Source organism: Phodopus roborovskii, unplaced genomic scaffold (genome assembly GCF_943737965.1).
Source record: "Phodopus roborovskii unplaced genomic scaffold, PHOROB, whole genome shotgun sequence".
Classification (NCBI taxonomy): domain Eukaryota; kingdom Metazoa; phylum Chordata; class Mammalia; order Rodentia; family Cricetidae; genus Phodopus; species Phodopus roborovskii.
This window is the reverse complement of record NW_026126525.1, coordinates 30308334-30330379: the sequence shown is the minus strand read 5'-3', so window position 1 is coordinate 30330379 and position 22046 is coordinate 30308334. Positions and strand designations below refer to the sequence as shown.

Below are 22046 nucleotides of genomic sequence, written 5' to 3'. Positions count from 1 at the left end.
CAGTTACAGTTGAGGAGACATGTATCTCCACTAACTTTTGCTGAAGCATAACTGGTTCCCTTTGTATCTATTTATTTGGAATGGTGTTTTGAATATTATTGCCACGCCACAATGTATAAACCAACAAAAGGGGACAATAATGTGGAATATGTTTTAGAGGCTTTAATTCTGTACTAATTATAATGTTAATTATTCAAAGATAATTTTTAATACCTCTGAGTGAATTATTGGGTAATAGAATCTAAACTCAATAGAAATATTTCAACTGCAAAAATGATTCATTAAATAGGCTGCTAACTGGACCAGTATGTGACGATTAATAATGCTTATAATCCTTTGATTTTTCATTCCATTGAGGTGAGATCTATATCTCTTTTCTTTTAATGACTTTCCCCAACAGAAAATGGCAGAAGTTAGTGCCCATTTATGTACTACTTACTAAATTCTTGTTATTTATATTGCTTCTCTTTTAGAAGAGTTTACCTTGACTGGGGATGGAGGGAAGCTGCCAAGGAAGAAGACTGATTTCTGAGACTGCATTGCCATGAGGGAAACAGACTCTAAGTAAGAACCTTCCAGATGAGCACACATACCAGTGATGAAAACACCATTGTGTTCAAAAAGTTAAATTGCAGAGAAGCTTATAAAACTGGAAAAGATATCTAGAATAATGGTCAGCATTACTAAGAGCACTTTTATGCACATCCTTTCAAAAGCATATTCCTACAGAGTTACACAGTAAACATCACAGTCACTTGAGATGACTGATGGTCATTATTTTCAGTTATGAAAAGATCAAGCAGGGACAAGACTAAAGGATATACCAAAAGCCACAAAATTATAACTATTACAAATCTGAACCCTAAATTAGGACTGCAACAACCTATATCTTCCTAGCAACTAAGGCACTATGTTGTTATTTCAAAGTCAAATAATAATAGTATTGTTTTATTCTGAGTATATGTTTCTAAAAATTAATGATAACCTCAGTTAACTTATTATATATTTTCATTTTTAACATATTAGATTAGATAAAGTGTGTGTGTGTGTGTGTACAATGATTACATTGTAAATATCTGAAAGTAAAACTGGTATTATTAATATTAAAAAACCACTTGATATGAAATTATATTACTATGTATCAGAAATGTTCAAATACAATTAAGTGCAAGCAGTAATGACTAACGTTGGCATCACATGCATATAGTCAGTTGTTTACACAGCTCAAACTTGCGAGTTCTCACAAGAGACAAATCTTCCCACTGAACTGAGTCACATGTCTACTACTGCATCTCTATGCAGTATAAAAAATATAGACAATAGTGTCTGGAACCTCAATGCTGTGAGATTAAAAGCAAAATAAAATAAAAAATTTACATTTAGTATGCTTTTGATATCTTCATAACCAAGTTGAAGATATACTAATGGGAGTGGGTGGGCAGTGAGTGGACAGCGAGCTAGGAGAAAGAGAAGAGGAGGAGAGGATAGCATGTGGGAATAGGAAGATTAAGTCGAGGGAGGAATAGATGAGAGCAAAATCAAACAAACAAAAGAGATACAATAATAGAGGGAACTATTATAAATTTGAAGAGAAAACTGACTATAGAGAAATGTCCAGGTACCTACAAAGATGACCCCAACTAAAAATCTGAGCAACAGTGGAAAGGTTACCTTAAATGACCTTTCTTGATAATGAGATTGATGACTAACTTATCTGCCATCATACAGCCTTCATCTAGTAGCTTATGGAAACGAGCAGACACCCACAGCTAAACACTGAGCCAACCTCCTGGAATCCACATGCAGAGAAGGAGGAGTGATAAGAAAATGGGGGCAAGACCAGCTACAGAAACCCACAGAGACAGCAGACCTGAACAAGGGGGAGCTAATGGACCCCCAGACTGATTGCTGGGATGAACCGACAAAGACTCCCTGAACATAGGTCTCAATTAGAAGGCCTGGGCAGTCTAAGGGACCTCTGATGGTGGAACCAGGATGTATCCCTGGTGCAGGAAAGGACTTTGGGTGCACACTCCCCATGGAGGGATCCTCCTTTAGCCTAGAGGCAGGAGGGAGGGCCTAGTCCCTACTCCAAATGAATTGACAGATTTTGTTGATATCTTCTGGAAGTCATTACCCTCTCTGTGGAGTAGGGTGTGGGGAATGGGATGGGAGAAAGGGAGGGAGTGGGAACTGGAATTGACATGTAAAATAAGAAAAGATTAAAAAACAGAAATTAAAAAAAAGAATTTCAACAAACCATTATTTAAAATTAAAATGTTAATTTCATTTTTAAGTCATATAGATAACTTATAACCTCAGAGTGGTTTTGCCCTTTATTTTTATTTCCACACATTCAATTTTTGTCCTTTAAGTTATATTTATACAATAGTAAAACTCTCCATTTATATTCTCAGGAAGTAGTTTCTTACCAATCAGATACCAAGTAGATTAAGTGGATGATTGAGTTTTATGTTTATGTCTATGGATTTAACACCACCAACTAAAAGTATCTCAATCAACAATAATTTCATAAATCCTCAGGAGCAGCAAAATAAATGTCTATATCTTTTGTGAATTTAGCTACCCATCAAAATGTGTTTCAAAATGACTTATATTATCCAAGTGCAGGATGCTTCTAGATCAATTCATGATTATTGTTATAAGTTCACAAATTTATCAGCACACTTAAATGACAAATGTAAATTCTTGCATGGTATTAAGGTCAGGAATCTTCTCCAAGGTGCCAGTATGCAGTCAAATGTTCTACCACTGAGCTATACTCCCATCCCCTAGATGCTAGTATGAAATAAATTATATTACTTTCTGTATTCTCTTACCAAGGGACAGGTAAATGAAATAGTCAAAAAGGGCAAATGTGTATTACTTTCTTTCTCAAAAGTATAAATGCTTACATCACTTTTTATTTATGTACATTTCAATATTTGCCAAAATTTTCAATAAATGCTCTAGCTTGGATTATAGATACATTATTAATTTTATAGCAAATCATAGAAATTATTGATTAGTTATAGTATACAGTTTTAAATTGGAACTATGTAAGTAATTAGATTTTTTTGTTTCTTTTTATCAAATGTAATTGTTACATGTATCTGTGAAATGAATGATAATGTTTACATAACAGTTCAGTTTTAGAATTTACCAAAATCTTACTGATAAAACATGATGGATGATATTGGTGAATCTATTAATTAAAATATTTTTAAATAAAATACTTTTGTTACAAAGCCTAGCAAGTAAACAAAATGTTTGTGATTTGATTTTCTTGAAGTCATTTGTCCCCCTTAGCAATCAACTTATTCTGAATTCAAATTATCTAGCTCAAATTGTCCCTTTACTAGATTCATGTTTGTCATCAGACAGATATTTATATTGACATTAATCTTGTTAAATCTCTGAGATAAATAAAGTTGTAATTGAAGAAAATGCTCATCTAATACAGAACTATCAGACAGATATTTATATTGACATTAGTCTTGTTAAATCTCTGAGATAAATAAAGTTGTAATTGAAGAAAATGCTCATCTAATACAGAACTTCATGAATTTAAAAGAAAGTATAGTAACAAATTATGGCAAATGGTCACAGGAAAATATATAGGACTGGAAGAAAATGTCAAAATTAATTCACCTAGATATAATCACACATATTCTTATCCAGTGGAGATACTACAGATATCCAAGGAGCTTCCAGAAACACTAGAGCAGAAAAAAAGCAATCCATCCATAGGATTTTGTTTGACAAGTCACTAACATAAGGTCGCAGAGGTCATAGCCAGGCAAATTTCATGTAGCCTGGATGGGTAAATCATGGAATAGATGAAGTGATATCTCAAAGATTGTCAAATGATTTCAGGATAGAATGTGTTGTCCCTAAATGTCACAGTGAGTGATTCATGTTTAATCTCATTTGATGGAGAACTGCCAGCAATTCTAAGGCAAGTGTGAAATGAACAGAAATGTTCTTTAAATATAGTCTGACATCATTCTGTAGAATGGGTGAGTCGAGAAAGATGAGATCAAGAAGCCTGTAAGAAGGTCAACTCTTGAGCAGAAAAGCAAGTCATAATGGTGTAATGGAAAATAGATTACATATCACTCAACTTTTATGACAAACGCTAGCATTTTAGGTCTGTTCTTTGAGGGAGGTATTTGAATAATTCGGTTAGCACAGTCCCTAAAGGGCAGTTTCAATTCTATGTATAGTTTATTGTTAGAGTGGCCAGGAGGCATAATTCTATTCACAATTCAATCTTTTCCAAAATAAAGAGCAATAGCTTTTCCCCCTCACATTCATTTTTGGCTGGAAGAAACATTAGACCTATTCCTTTTTATAAGTGTAGAATACATTGTTCTCATTTATAGAGAAGCATTATCTATTATACAATGTAGTAGGAGGTTTAAAAAGTACACACTTTAAAATACACAAAAATAGAATGTATTCACCTTTCCTCCTTTTGCAAGCAGGAGAAACACAGATTGGTTTTTTGTTTGTTTGTTTGTTTTTCTTCTGTGACAGTAAAACCACAAACTAGGAAGGAAACAATTTTAGTTTCATTCAATCTTTCTTTGCACTAAGGGGAGGTGGGCATAAACAATGAACTTAAAGATAAATCATTTCAAAATGTTCACATAGCATGACAACAAGACACATTATTTCTTTAGATTATGCATGTAAAAGTCTGTTTGGTTTTCAACTAAAACATAATTGCAGGACTTTTAACAACAATACTATTTGTAAGAACTCCTGCAATACTATGTAGAGGTTATAGCTGATTAGCTTTTATCATAACACTAATGATACAAATTCATAAATTGGTTTGACCAGAATGCCATTTACCCTATTATTAAATGGAAGATGCTATTTTACATTCACTACAATAAAATGAAAGGGCTATAGCATTTAAGAATTCACAAGGTAGGATGTGCATTTGACATCAGCAAAATGTGCATGAATTTAATATCGAGAAGTTAGTGTAATTTTTCTTCTGAGAGAGGTTAACTTTAAGGAATACACAGGCTAACAATAAGAATTAGCTAAAATTGTAAATACATTCATAATTATCAAACCATGCAGGGCTTATTTTCATAACCAAGAGACAGGCAATGAGCATCAGCATCCAATTAGTCAGGAAGAAGCTTGACCTTTGACAGTTATATTGCTCTAAGAATGAGCTGTGCAGAAACTACTCTACACAGCTATGAATCTATGGAAGATTAAAACAGATGCAGGTAATGTAATTTATGCAACAGAAAGGCCATTATCCCATCATGTCTTCTATGGAATTTTTCCTCATATTTCTGTTTATGCTTCAATATGTGAATGGTATGGATCGCAAATATTTGATTTCCAAATTTTTAGTATCATTTATTTATTTATATTTGTGTGTGTGTGTATGTGTGTGTGAATGTGTGTAACTGTGTGTATGCACTTGTGCATGTAGATTCCCACAAAACCCAGAAGGCATCAGATACCCTGGAGCAGTAGTTCTCAACCTTCCTCATGCTGTGACCCTTTAATACAGTTCCTCATTTTGTGGTGATACTATCATAAAATTATTTCATTGCTACCTTATAGTTGTAATTCTGCTACTGTTATGAATTGCAATGTGAATATCTGGTATTCAAGATATCAGACATGTGACATCCAAAGAGGTTTTGACCCACAGTTGAGAGCCACCTCCATAGAAATAGAGGTACATGAAGTTGTGAGCTACTCCAAACTGCCCTTAATCCCAGCACTCAGGAGAAAGAGGCAGGTGGATCTCCATGAGATTGACGCCAGCCTGTCTACAATGAGAGCTCCAAGACAGCCTGTTACACAGCGAAATCCTGTCATAACAACAACAACAATAATAATAATAACAACAAAGAACAACAAAACTGAACTCTGATTCTCTGCAAGAGCAACAGAAGCTCCAAGAAATGGTCCCTCCAGTGATTACCTATGCTTTTCTACTATAAACATCAAAACCGAGAAGCAGGCATTTCCCAAGAAGTATTTAAGTCCATTGGAAACAGTGTTTTATAGTCAATATTCCTTCAGAAATTAAATACTTGTATACATACAAATATATGATGAAATGGATGTAGGTTTTAAGTATTAAAGCCTTAATTAAAAGTATCTTACAAAATAGAATACCAAATATAAATGCTTAATACAATAAATATGGAAGGACTTACATATTGCCATGCAGTTGAACAAAATATTGATTATGATGTGATTATAAAGTTTATTAATTTATCTTAATATATAAAAATGTATATATTATAGACAGCCTATGGTAAATTTTACTCTCCTTGGGGGGGATATCTGGTGGGGGAGGGACATGGAAGGATGGGAGAGAAAGGGAAGAGGGATTGATATGTAAAATAAGATTGTTTCTAAATTGAAAAAGAAAAAAAGAAATAATATTGAGAATCAGTGAAAACAAAGTGATAATAATAAAAAAAAGTAAAAGAAAACAATCTTATTTTTTTTTCTTCCTGGAAATAATTATGTCACTACATTGCATCCAGAACATTTTATATAGCATTATGAGATGAAAAAAAAAAAAAAAAAAAAAAAAAAAGACATTTCTGAAGTGGTTCAATTCATCCAAATAATTATTGATAAATATTAAAAACAAGTCTCATGCAATTAAAATTTAATATTATTCATCCTAGAAATTAACTATGTTCTTAAGAATTAAGTGTAAAACATAGATTGAGACAAAAACATCCTGAGTATCAGCCCAGCCTTTGTCCTCTTCCGGCAGCCCTTGGCTAGAGGTGAGTCTGGGCCCAATTTGGGCAGCCACTCCCCTACACCCTCCCCCGGGAACTCCCTGGGTTGACCCCAGATCCCCCTGCTCCTGTGTCCTGTCCCCATCTAGAGCTCTCTTGGAGCTCTGATACACCCCCACCCACCAACACCACAAGCCTGCCCTCCCCCTACCCTGTGCCCTACCCTGCCCACTGTGTCACTGCTCCAGTGGAGCCAACAGTCCACACAACTTCGGGGAACTTCTCGGAGCAGCTCTGAACACAGGAGACATGCCTATCTATGCAGGACTACCCATAATTTCCACCTGCTTGGTCTCCGACCCCTACCACCAGTCCTCTACTGGAGTCCTGGGCCCCTCCCAGAGATCTGTCTATCTCTGCTGGACCACTCTGAGTTCCTGTCAGCAGGATCCTTAACATCCCCCCCCCCAATAGCAGAGCCTCTGCTATAGAAGGCTCAGCTGGAGAGTACCAGGCCCAGGCGAGACCTGCCTATAGGCACAAGGAACATCCAGAGTCCTGGGCTTTGGGATCTTTGACCCCCATCGCCAGTCTTCTACTGGAGCCTGATTGCTGACCCCATCCTCAGACCCCTGCCTGTGGAGAGACCTCCTAGAGAGCTTGGACCACCCAGAGGTACAGATATCAAACCTCTGACCCACATATGTCCACCAGGGAACTACCATAGAGAGAGGAAGAAATCCCACCAACACCTAATGGAAGAAGCTATGGGAAGACTGCAATACAATAAAACACCTAACAACAGAAAGACAAGCATGACACCACCAGAATCTAGGGAATCTACACCAACTAGAATGGAACATAACAACAAAGCAGATGAAGCAGAAGGGAATGACTTAAAAATTATTGTCATAAAAATGATAGAGGCCCTCAAAAAAGATGTGAGAAAATCCCTTAAAGAAATGGAAAAAAAAAAACAAACAAAAAATTGGAAGAAATGAACAAATTTCTCAAGGAAAATAAAGAAAGTAGAGAAAGCCAAGAAAAAACAATTAAGCAGGTCAAGGAAACGGTTCAAGACTTGAAAACTGAAATAGAGAAAATAAAGACAACACAAACCAAAGGGATGCTGGAAATAGAAAAACTGGGCAAAAGATTGGAAACTACACATGCAAGTATAACCAACAGAATTCAAGAGATGGAAGAGAGAATCTCAGGCGCAGAAGATAAACTAGAGAAAATAGATTCATCTACCAAAGAAAATCAAAACTCCAACAAATCCTTAACACAAAACATCCAAAACATGTGGGACACCGTGAAAAGGCCAAACCTAAGAATAATAGGCATAGAGGAAGGTGAGGAAGGCCAGCTCAAAGGTGCAGAAAACATATTCAACAAAATCATGGAGGAAAACTTTCCCAATCTGAAGAAGGACATGCCCATGAAAGTACAAGAAGCATACTGAACCCCAAATAGGCTGGACCAAAGAAAAAAAGACCCCTCAACATATAATAATCAAAACACCTAGCATACAGAATAAAGAAAGAGCATTAAGAGCAGCGAAGGAAAAAGGACAGGTAACATATAAAGGTAGACATATCAAAATTACACCTAACTTCTCCATGGAAACCCTCAAGGCCAGAAGATCCTGGATAGATGTTCTACAAGTACTAAGAGACCATGGATGCCAGCCTAGGCTACTATACCCAGCAAAACTCTGTATCATTATAGATGGAGAAAACAAGATGTTTAATGACAAAACCAGATTTTCCCTCTATGTATCTACAAATCCAGCCCTACAGAAAGTATTGGAAGGAAAACTCCACCCCAAGGAAGTTAACTACACCCAAAAAATGTAGGCAGAAACCAAGGGTAAATCAGGACAAATATAGTCACAATACCACTGCCAACAACAAATATAAAGCAAACAAGCATCAACAATCAATGGTCCTTACTCACCCTCAACATTAATGGTCTTAACTCACCTATAAAAAGACACAGGCTAACAGAATGAAGAGGAAAACAGAATCCATCCTTCTGCTGCATACAAGAAACACATCTAAGCTTCAAAGATAGACATTACCTCAGGGTAAAAGGGTGGGAAAAGATCTTCCAATCAAATGGAACCATGAAGCAAGCATGTGTGGCTATCCTAATATATAACAAGTTAGACTTCAAAACAAAAGTAATCAAAAGAGATGAAGACAGTCATTTCGTATTCATCGCAGGAGAAATCCAACAACACAAAGTCTCAGTTCTGAACATCTATGCCCCTAATACAAAGGCACCCACATTCATAAAAGAAACACTACTAAAACTCAAACCTTATGTAAAACCTCACACACTTATAGTGGGAGACTTCAAAACACCACACTCAACACTAGACAGGACCACCAATCAGAAACTCAACATAGAAACAAAAGAAAAACAGAAGTTATGTCACAACTGGTTTTAACAGACATCTGTAGAACATTCCATCCAAAGACAAAAGAATATACCTTCTTCTCTGCTCCACATGGAACCTTCTCTAAAAACGACCACATAACAGATACATGAGAATAAGAATAGCCCCTTGTATCTTATCAGACCATCATGCTTTAAAATTGAAATTCAACAACAACACAAATCCCAGAAAACCTGCAAACTCATAGAAACTGAACAATGTGCAATCACACCACTCCTGGTCAAAGAAGAAATAAAGAAAGAAATTAAGGACTTTCTAATATTCAACAAGAATGAGAACACAACATACCCAAACTTATTGACACCTTGAAAGCAGTGCTACAAGGGAAGTTCATTGCATTAAGTGCCCATATGAAGAAAACAGAGGATAGTCACATAAGAGAATTAACAGCACAACTGAAAGCCTTAGAACAAAGAGACGCAAACTCACCCCAGAGTAGACGCCAGGAAATAATCAACTTGAGGGCTGAAATCAACAAAATAGAAACCAGGAAAACAATACAAAAAAATCAATGCAATGAAAAGTTGTTTTTTTTTTTTTTTTTTTTTTTGAGAAAATCAACAAGATAGACTAATGAAAAAGCAGAGAGAGAACATGCAAATTAACAAAATCAGAAAAAAGGGAGGGAGAGGTGACTGGGATCGACATGTAAAATAATAAATTAAAAATAAATAAATAAATGCACTTTGCTGAATATTAAATAAATTAGTTCAGAACATGATGTAAAAAAAAAACACAGATTGATCACTTTAATTTATTCATTTTGAAACTTTCCTGTGGTTTAAACCAGTCAGCAATAAACACACACACACACACACAGAGAAAGAGAAAGCATATCACAATAGTAATCAAAACCAGGTCAAGAAATTGTTTATTTTTTATTTCATAGCAGTCATAGTAGATCCTATAATTTGTCCTTCTTGTCAATTATCCAACAATTAAAACTTGCCAGAGCCAAAATCTAGATATTATTGGTCATACATGCAATTACAGGCCAGTGAGAACTGGAGTTGTGATTAGTAGAGATTCAAATATGAAATACTTTCAGACAGACATAATAGTGTGAACAATTTAGTAGAAGGAAATTCATATCCATAATACATTGTCAAGATAAAAAATACCCAAGATACATGTTTAATATTTATAATTAAATAGAAAATGATTTAGAATATAATGTTTTATATTTTAATAATTTTAGAGTTTATCTTCCACATTTATCTTAAAATATAAATATCTGTGATTATATTTTATTGAATTTATATCCTTAATATCAATTTAGAGACACATTGATGTCTGAGTTATTTGTACAGACGAAGGCCTTTACTTACCTTGTTCTCCACAGTTTTGTCACCAATGTAATTATCAGAACATCTCTGCCATTGCAAGCATATCAGTAGGTTTAAATGATGTCTTTAAATGCAAAACAGATTTCCATAAACAATATGTTTATCTTTGAGAAACAAGTTTATGTAAACATATGACATATAAAAGGTGCTTTCTAAAACAAACATTTAAAACATTAACTTAACACATGATGATATCTCTTCTCTCATAAGAAATTTCCATAGACAAAATATTTCCACTACATTACACTATAGAAAACCACAGCAACACTTGTACCAAGAGCTCCACTAATTTTCAGGCAACATAGGCCTGCTCAATGTTCAACTACATATTTATAGGAAAGTGGCATTCTTGTTAACATTTATATGCCTAGAATTACAAATGGAACTGTTAAAAAGATCACCGTCTATACTTTTTATTCTCATATCAAATCAATAATAAAATTTGAAGACTAATATATTTTGTTGTTATACTGTCATATACAATATTGTATTTCTTCATTGCAATATAAAAATACAGTAAAAATAAACAATTAAAAATTATACTGACAGAAGAAGAAAATTATACATCTTTATATTTCTCTCTTTGTGCCACAGAGAAATGGAAAAACAGGAAGAAAAAAAACTTTATTTTTCCATGTTCTGTTCAGATACACCACCAGGTGATTGTCAGTCTATCTTGATCATTGGAATAAAGCATTGGAAAATTCATCAACCTATTGTTATGAGCCATGTGGCCAAGTTTCTATGAGGCAGTGTTTGGAGACTGGCTCTCACTTGGCAAGGACCAATGGACTTCAGTGCAGTGCAGAATACCATTGAGACTGCATAGGCTGCACTCCCTTTTCTCTCTCACAATATTGATAATTCTCTTAGAGGTTTGCAGCTTCACTTTGTCAGTTACACATGGGGCAGATGCAATCATTCCCAGTAACTCCATTTTTTCTCCAATATTTTTCCCCTAAAATTCTTTGGGAATTGATGCTTCTCAGGTTTCGTATCTGGAAATATCAGCTGTCACTCCAGACACTGGGAACTTTTCTGATTCAGTGCTGAAGGGATCAGAGGCAATAAAAGTTAGTGGGCATACATAAGGAATCAATCCAGAGAACATTAACTACATCTCCCAATTCTGGAGGAAGAATAAAAAAAAACAAAAAAAAAAAAAAAACAAAAAAACAAAACAACAACAACAACAAAAAAAAAAACATTAAGATGGAAAAGGAGTGCCTTATCAAAGTTTGCCCTTCTGAAGCTTCTGCAGAACCCTTTTGTAGGAACAAGGGAACAGTTGCAGAAACACAAGCTAACTATGTGCATTTTACAGCAAATCACACCTATTAAGGGATAAATAATTTGTTATGTTATGAATGATTTTGTTGTCCTTGAAAATGTGTGCATATGTCCATCACCATTTAGCTTTAAAAGGATAAGATATGCATGGCTATATATTTAACCAACCTAACAAAATACAGACCATCATTCTTTTGTTTGTTTGTTTGTTTAAAAGTTATTTTGTTATAAAAGTTGGAAAAAATTAAAAACATTTGTTTTATTTTTTTTCCAGAGGTGGATCCTGGAAGGTGAGAAAACATGCTTGTTTTTGAAGTATAAATAAAGATGATTCCAGCTGTTTTGGCCAGGCCCTTTTTGAAACTTATCTGATAGTCAGACATTTCCCTCTTCCTGTTGATGTCCTGCTCCAGTATCAGAAATGCAGCAGGATTCAGCACTCCATTTCACATTCTATCCACTCCACGTCATATTGCATAATAGGGCTTTACATGAAAACTGAATTCTTATTTATTATACAATGCAAAACCTCATAAAAATAATGCCTTATCTTATCAACCAATAACAATGTATCTATCTTTGGATAAATGAGAGCTCTGCCCACTGTATAGTACTGTATACTGCACACTGCACGGGGAAACTATAAATAATCCTTGAAAGTGACAATCAACCACTTTATCAACAATATTGCCAAAGACAGAATAAAAACTACATTTAAAAAACAATGTCTAAAAAAATTATGTTGAAGAAAAGTTAAGTGCATTAGTATACATCTATGGAAAAAGAAAAAAAATCAATTCATAAAATTGCTGCCATCACATTGCCAGGACATACATTGAAAACGTCCTAACTGTACTTCACATTCTAGTATTCATGTCCAAAAGTACATAATGCACAAGAGAGAACATTTTGTAAGTACAAATTTACATGATTTCTTAATGTTACCTACAAATGTGCTGACTATTTATTGTTTTGCAGAATGTCTGGGGCTCTGTTTTATCACTGCCTGCCTTCTTCTCTTGAGACAGGATCTCCCAATGAATCTGGAACTAGGCTAGGGCCAGCAAGCCCCAGTGATCCTCCTTGCTCCTCTAGTAGCAATGCTGGGGTTATGACCACTACTGAGTATGAGTTTTTATGTGAATGTTGGGATCTGAATTCTGTTCATCATCATTACATGGCAAATTTTCTTACCTGCTGAGCTATCTTCTCAGCTCTTCCTTTGTATTTTAAAGGAAGAAATTGTTGATAGAAAAAGTATACTATCAAGAAAGTACAAAGATTTCTAAATCTCCATTAAATTGGCTATTTTAAAAATCATGAAAAGCTTTTTGTCCTCTGGGCTAAATGAATTGTCATTCCACTAATCATTTGATGAATTGAAGCACAGTAAAATGTAATCATTGAACTAAACCTAACACAAAATACAAACAGAACACTGAAAAGTGAAGCCTAGGAATAAAAGACTTTAAAAGAAATGAGAGAGAAGAAGTCTCACAAGAATGCATCTGGGATTCCCCCCAAAAAGATGAAGATGCTTGCTGAAGTTCTTTCCAGGAAAACATTAGTTTCTATGATCCACAGTCTTTCTATCAGCTCCTTGACATTTCTAGTAATCATGGAATCTAGCTGATTGATTTACCACAGATGGAACTCAAGCTTAACACCCAGTTTCAGTGGTACCTGATACTTAGAAAGCAGAAATCATCAGGCTCTGGTTACCATAGCAATAAGTATACTCAGTTCATTCCCTGGTGTAGTGGAAAACTACACGATAGAAGATAATTTTATTAATGCCTTAATAAACATATGAATCAATAACAAACTCTAAAAACAATATATATTGAAAATTAGAGGAGAAATTAAAAGCCATATTTTAATTAAATTACCACATAATTGATGGCCACTATGATAAATACCTTTCCAATAGGGAGAAATTGGTTCTAGTAAGACCAAGGAAACTAGTTGGCATCTGTCTTGGGCATAGGACAGATTTCATGGGAGTATCACGGTACTGAGATGTCCTAAAATCTACTTTGTTTCTTTGTTTGAAAGTGCCATGACAGAATGTGTACAGACAAAACAAAAAAAAAAAAAAAAAAAAAAAAAAAACAAAACAAAAAAAACTCCTTTTCAAACAATTTCTTTAAAGCCTCTGTTGGGCAACACACAAAGTACTAAAAAAAAAAAAAAAAAAAAAAAAAAAAAAAAAAAAAGGGAGGCCAGTGGAAACAATATTCACTAGTAATAAATAATAGGGCAAGTAAATGGAGAAGCTTGAGCTATGAACAGCACAGACTACCCAGACATAACAAATAGAGGGGAAAAATATGGTCTCCAGGCATAAAATGAATACAGATTTGGGGAGGTGGGCTAGCTTTTGATTTAAATAGCTTCTGTAGGCTGCTCTGACTCATACATCCACCTCTTTCCTCACTATAGCTCAATAAACAGCTAGCTTAATTCAGTGATTAATAGAAAAAAACTAGCCCAGAAAAGATGCAAAAGCAGTAAAAAGTACAATGAAAAATCAGATGAAAAAAAATTATTTTCAAGACAGAGAAATATGAATGAATAGCTCTCTGCAGTTCGCAAAAAAAAATATAAAACCATAAATGTCTCATTAGTATATTAGATTGAAAGGTTCAAACATATTGGGCTTCACTAAAGCAAAAAGACATAAAGATTAAAAAGGAAATTGTAAAGGAAAACGCAATGAAAGCAGTAAAACCATTATTGAGTTAGAAATTACAAGTTACAAAACTGAATGAATACAACTGAAAACCGATTTGAGTATAGCTGAAAAGGTCTGAAACATGGAAAGATACAAATTAATTTAGAAACCATTACAGGAAGAGATTTCATCTTAGTAGTAATCTTTTTAAAAAGCTTATTAGAACATATACAAAGAGAAAAGTTTCCTGAAATCAAAATTTTGAATAAAAGGAAGAGCATCAATAAAATGTTTTGCTTTGAAGAAACTATCTAAATACCAACACTTACTTTTCCTGTTCTTAAACTGAAAAGAAAGTTAATTTCAGAAACTAAATATAATAATCCTAAGTCCTTACAAAGCTAAATCACAAGGATTATGGCCTCAAAGCTATCCTGCATAAAGAGATACCATCTTTCAAAGGGAAGAAAAAAATCTTCCAGAAACAAACAAACAAAAAACCTCTGGAAGCTGAGACAGGAGAATTGAAGTGTGAGGCCTGCCTAAGACCTAAGCACCTAAGACATGATGGCAAAGGCCATCATGAATAATGTAATGATAGCATTCTGGCCTCCTGGCCTACCACATGGTAAAACTTCAGGTTCCTTCTTCAGTGCTGTAGGAGAAAAACAAAAATCAGTTTTGCTTTTTATTATTTGAAAATTGCATTCTTGATTCCCTATGTGTAAAATGTAATCTTTTAATCAATCTATTCCTCTTTAGAAAACTTATGTCTCAGTTATTATGTTTATAAAATGTAAATCCCACCTTTGTAGGATTTCATGGCTTATGATTTCATACATAGCTCAACTATTTTCTCTCTCTATCTTTCTCTCTCTGTGTGTGTGTGTGTGCATTCCTAAATATGTAAATACAACATTCTCAATTTATATACTGTATACGTTTGATATCTGTATACATTTGATATCAGGACTGACTTATTGTACAATGGCCTTTATTTATAACAGACCAATTTCACATATACCAAATGATAATGTACCATTGGAATTAAAAAAAAATGGAAGTCAATGATTAATTGAAAAAGTACAGATGAGTCAGTTTTCTCTTCAAACTTATAATGGTTCCCTCTTTTATGGTATCTCTCTCTCTCTCTCTTTTTTTTTTTTTTTTTTTTTTTCCTCCAGGGAAGGCCTAGTTCCTACTTCAAATGAATTGACATATTTTGTTGATCTCTCCTGGGAGGCATCACCCTCTCTGTGGAGTGGGGGGAGGGGATAGGAGGGTGGTAGGGGACATGGAAGGAAAGTAGAGAGGGAGAGAGGGAGGGAGAGGGAACTGGGATCGATATGTAAAATAAGAAAAATAAATTAAGAAAAGGCACAGATGAGACTCAATTGTTTCAACGCTTCTGGGTTCTTCTCCGAACCATAATTCCAACAGCAGTTGGTGTGTTTCCCTCAAATAGAAGCAAATATATTTTAGTCTTTCCTTATTAACCTGTAAGATTTTTAAACCCAACACCAATAATCTGAGTAAAATTCAATCTTTTCAACCATTACTACAAATTGTCCCTTATCTATCTCTACTACTTTTTGCAGCCATCCACAATTTATACTTCCCTGGTTCTAATTTTTCCTATATACAGTAAGAGCTTTGCTTGACATATTAAATCCTTCATGTTCCAGATAATGATAAACCACAAATGTACTTTCAATTGTGGGAATTGGGTGGGTTGGGCTAGAAGAACTTCAGATCATGAATTTCAGTTTATGACCACTCTGTGATGCTTGACCCTGTCAAAACCTTCATTGCCAAAGTCACAGTTACAAGAGTCCTTTACCTACCATCAACATTAACACAATGGCTAGAAAAACTGGAGCTTGTGACAAGAAGAAACATTACCAACACAAGTCCATTTACTTACACTTTGTGTATTTGGTTCACCAGCAATTTCTGCATTGATTTTTACTTTTAAGATACTGATTTCTAATACTTACCTTGATGATTGCGGCTTTCAGAGTCCTGATCTTATTCCTGTTCCATAACCAACATATTTATTACAATCAATAGTTCCTAATCTACCTGTCCCATCAGTGGAATACAGTGACCACCTTCGAGGAATGGCCAGTGAGTAGGAGCGCATTGAGTGATGATATAGAAATCAGAGACAAGAAAAGATATCAATATTCTTTCATCTTTAAATGGTATACTTTTTCAGGGGGAGCAATACCTAATACATAAGAAAGGGATTTTTGTTTTGTCTTCGTTTAATGATAAGCACATCTTACTTGGAAATAAACCACAGCTCAAGGTATTAATATATCTATAACTCAATAATAATAATAATAATAATAATAATAATAATAATATTTGTGGCTCAAACTATAGCATGTACATATTGTAAGTATATGCTTATATTTAGAATGATATTGAAATTTAAACAAACCACAGTGATAATGATAGTTATCTCTCTGTTTTTAGTACCAAAGTAGTTATAGAACTCATTTTAGACAACAGTGTGGTCAGACCATAAAACCAAATGCACCCTCTTTTGTCATTCTTTCCAACTCCAAATTATTGTCAGTTTAAGAAGAGCATACCATGGAGCAGGGGAGAGGGCCTATACCTTATTCTAAATGACTTAACAGATTTTGATGATCCCTTCTGGAAGGCATTACCATCCCTGTGCAGTGGGGGGAGGTGAATTGGATGGGAGGGGATCAGGGGACATGGGAGGGAGAGAGAGGGAGGGAGATGGAACTGGGATCGATAGCAAAATAAGGATATATATATATATATATATATATATATATGTATATATATATATATATACACACATACATATGAGCATACCAGTTGAATTAGGGAACTGGTGAATAGAGACCTTTTTATTCCCTCTCCTGGACCAGAAACAATTGTCTGGTTTATAGAGAAAATACACATTTTTTATGTATTACTTGAAATAAGGTCCCTGGTAAGGTGAGTGATTGAAAAATGACCTTTTAGTCGTTCATTCTACTGCATTTATCTTCATCATTAACTGATCTGTGATTCATCTCTAATATGAAAGAGAAGATGTTCCTCTGTCCTTTAAGATGTGTGAGGCTCAGTTTAAAGTGTTTGCTACAGAAAGTACTAGGTCCATGCATAATGATAAACCTTTTATTTTTTTTTCACCATGGGTTAGTCATGTAAATATATTTTGTAACTAGTCATGCCTGGAAGAAATTAGAAGTGACTACACAGCTATAACCAGCCAACTTGGTAGTGGAAAACTGAAATTAACATATTTACCAGTAAAATATAAAATACTTCTGAATTTAAACTTTAGACATAAAAATTTTTATACAAAAGTTACCATTCTTGGATGAAGATGTGTCTGTATGTTTGTCCTGCCACTGGTGGAAAAACCTTACTCCTAATACAGTACTTTGGGATCTCATGGCATTCTCATGAATACTGGGGAAAAGGGACTAGATCCTCACACGAGAATGTCTAATTTGCCTCAGAATTATGAGGAAGACAAAAGTTATGACCAAAGCAAAAGGTAAGAAAGTCTCAATGAAACGAAGCATGTATTGTTACTATTAAGAATGTTATGTGCAAATAAGATAGATTTTTGTACACTCACTGTAAAGTGTTTTGGTCAACTTACTCTTCAAATGAACAATGGAGACTCCTTTTGATAGTGTGGTCCTTTCTGGTCTTGGGGCTATACACATGCAATCTGATTGCTTGGGGGAACAGAAAGGATGAACTTGGGTTTGAGATAGGCCCGATGTATATAGCAAATTGAAGGCTACCCTTGGTAGTATACAAAGACTCTGCCTTATTCCCTACCTCTGGAGCAGGAACATTCACTTTTATTGATTTTTTTAAAAAATTTTACCCTTTATTCACCTAGGGTTTTGATTTTGTTTGAAGATCATGCTATAATTTATCCCAGAATGGCCTATAACTCACTCTGTAGCCTCAAAACTCATGGCATTTTTCTGTATCAGCCTCCTCCAAACTGGGATTGAGGTTTGAACTATCAAGCCAGGGTGAGCCAATTATATTTCAAGCACAAAAGTTTAAAAAGAGTATCTTTTAAAAGAGGCCAATAAAACATCTAAAGTTTATAGAGAACAAATATGATTTTAAAAAGAAAGACAATAGAGAAAAAGCAAAACAAATAAAAACAAAAGAGTTAAGTATTCATCTCCAAAGCAATAAGATCATTGTATTGTTATTAAAAAAAAAAAAAAGATGATGTTTTCCCATCACAGCTGCAAGCACTGGCCTAAACGCCTTTAAAAGCATTTTCATACTCATGAAATAATTTTAGTATAAGCTTTTATGTACAATTACTCTTTATTAAATGTATAAACATATTTACAGATGTTCCTGGGCCTCATTTTGCTGGAATCAATTTATAAGTGAGGATTTCTTCCACATCTTTTAAATTTTAAGTGTTTAAATTCTATAAAATATTTAGAAATAAAAAGGAAGGAATTCTCAGAGGGAGGTCAATTCAAATTTGACATTTTAAAATTTTATAAGTTTCATGGGTAACCATTACAAAGCAATGAATTAACACAAAAATTCATATTAATCAGTATAATTTCCCCCAGAAAATAAGAGATTCTGTCTATAAGATGTCTATCAAATGCCACCCCCCCAAAGCCCAGAACATATTCTGTTACACATACCAAGAACAGGTAGAAATACAGGGGAAAAATATCAGGAAGTGAAACAATGAAAAGATCAACCAGGACGAGCTACTTAGAAAGCTGCAAGTGATTCAGTTAGGCTGCTAGGCCTACAAAATGAAAAGGTAAAGCCAGTACTTGAAAATCTAGATACATTGCCTAACAGTGGCTGACATCCAATCCAAGGGTATATTTTTATTCCTTTCTTCCTCTAACTGCTCTGTTAATTTTTAAAATACCTACATTATAAAACCTTATCAAATGCTCAGGAATCAAATATAAACCATGCCAAACATACAAACGCTATGACCACAAAAGCTTGCAAGAACGTTAGCATTTTGGCAACTAATATTGCTCTCTACTGGGATAAGCATACAGTAGACCTGCAGACTTTGATTTGGGTGATTCTGATCCAGTAGGAAAACTGTGTTATGTGACCTGCATCAGATTTGACACAGGTAATCTGTTAGGTTTTCCAGTGCCCAGATTTTTATGTTTCAGATATATGAAGCTTTTTCACCTATAGAACAATCTCTATCATTATTTCATTATAGTTTGAGAACTGATCATCAAGATTTTGCTAACATGTACTTATCTCAAAGTGGCTATGGAACAACTGTATTTTTTTTCCTCCATCAGTGCAGGAGAAACAAATATTTTGGCTACGCTGTCAGACTCTAACTAAATTGCCTTTATTAAAGAACACAATGTCCTTGGTTAAAGTTTGGTTCTTTAACATGCACTGACAGTCCTACTACTGAAGTGACTTTGTAAAGGTGAAAGAACTTCCCTAGGAAATTGTCTTAACCCACCTAGAGCATAGTAGACTCCAGGCTTTGAGGAACTATGTGGTAAATGTATACAGTACATAACTGGATGATATACTATGAAAAAGTATTTGTACAATGAATTTAACTTTGGCTCAGAGCACAACATTTCAAGTCAACTGTTACGTTTTTTTGTTTTGTTTTGTTTTGTTTTGTTTTGACCAATATGTGCCAGAAAAACACATTTGCCCTGGTCAGTGTCTGTTATTGATGCAGCAGAGGCTTCACTGTATTAATCAGGGTTTGCTTGGCTCCATTTGCCTCTTCCAGGTGTTTTTTGTTGAACAGAGAAAGTCTTTTCTTGCAGATACTATGAGGGACTGCAAAGCTCTCACACTGCTCATGACTTCCAGTGCACAATTCTGGTTAATGGCAATGCCAATGGGAGATTTTTGATAACTGATTGAATTCATGGGTGTATTTTAAAATATCAGTCTTTTTTTCCTCAAATTTCAATGCAAAAATATGCATTACATATCTCTTCTGGCCCTGTTTTTCTTGTTCTGACTTTCCATAATTGCCTGTATTCCATCCAGTTTGAACACTGAATAGATTCGTTTAAAATCATCTTTCTATAAGGAAAGATGGTTCACTTTCTGACTACTTGGGAATTAATTAACTCTCTTGATATCTATCTGGCTTGTATTGTTTGTTTGTTTGTTTGTTTTGTTTTTGTTTTTGAGACAGGCTTCTCTGTGTAGTTTAGTAGACCAGGCTGACCTTGAATTCACAGAGATTGCTTGCCTATGTCTCCTGAGTGCTGGGATTAAAAGTGTGAGCCACCACCACCCGGCTGGCTTGTATTTTTAAATTGAAAAATTAAGTAGAATTTTTATTTTAGTAAAGAATGTTTATCTTTAAAAACATTTAAAAAGACAGTCAGAATTCTATCATCTTTTATGAAATTACTATAGCAACAAAATTACATTAGACTTTCTGATTTCTCCATGGTGTCCTTAGACAAATAGACAACCCAGTAGACCATGTTAAATGCCCCAAATGTGACTGGGAAGAGAATACGAGCATATTTGTCTATTTTACTTGTGCCAGATCCAGACGGTGGTGGAGCAGAGGGAGGAGGTGTGGCTGACATAGTCCCAGATGCCCCTGTGGTATTAACTGTGGTCTTAATTCGCCCAAGTCTAGACCCAAATGCAGGGCGAGTAGAAGTCGACCCCATGGAAGCTGGTCTTGATGTGCCACAAGGAGTGGGAGAGGGTGCCAATGAAAGACTTCTTGCTGCAGATATCGTCTCAGCTGCATTTGCCCTGCTGAATGGATTTGGACTGGAAGCTAAGTACTCCTTCATTGTGGCTTCAGCAGGCTCTTGGGCTGTGGTAGTCTTGCTGGAATGGTTTCCCACCTCAGTTCGGCTGTTTGTATCAGATTCTGAGTGGACCAAGGCATTTGTTCTTTTCCTCATATTCAAATTGGCATGTGTAGTCTGAAAATGATATATCAAAAACTACATTGATTATTTAATTTCATGAAGATCTATACTACTTGGGTCTATAAAGTAATCATTTTAAATTCCATTTCAACCACTTAACAAGGTATAATTGCTTACTTCTAGCCATATTAATAGTAGGTAAAGAGATGGAGAAGTCAAGAGGATTTTGAGGAAGCTCACCAATGGGTGATGAGAATAAACAGGCCTCAGAGAAATATAATTGAGAGCTCAGTTTGGAGAGACAGGCATTTTCTATGAATATATATCTTCATGATACTATACTCAGACATTTTTAAAGGTTCACTCCATACCTCATGCTTTTGTGAATTAAGATTTCAAGGTCAATGAGTAGAGTTTGAAAACAAAAGAAAGCTTAGAATGCATTACTCCTGTCAGCTTGCAGCACTCTTCCCAACAGACTGCAGCTGAACTAATGAGAACTGTGACTTAACATATGGCACCTAATTTCAATGGAGACAACTGGAGTCAAAATCAACATCAACATAAAAGCTGAAGATACCATTATAGACCCTGCACTTTTCCTCTACAAGTTTTAAA

The 22046-nt window shown here is 34.8% G+C and overlaps 1 protein-coding gene across 2 annotated transcripts in view; it reads right to left on the bottom strand.

The window, feature by feature from the left end:
* Positions 1-20920: 20920 nt before the first annotated feature.
* Positions 20921-22046, bottom strand: part of Gabra4 (gamma-aminobutyric acid type A receptor subunit alpha4) — a 72555-nt gene continuing 71429 nt past the window's right edge. For both annotated transcript variants that reach the window (XM_051198072.1, XM_051198074.1), the window contains one exon: positions 20921-21482. In XM_051198072.1, coding sequence (XP_051054029.1) covers positions 20961-21482 — 522 coding nt within the window. In that variant the 3' untranslated portion in view covers positions 20921-20960. The remainder of the gene's footprint in view (positions 21483-22046) is intronic.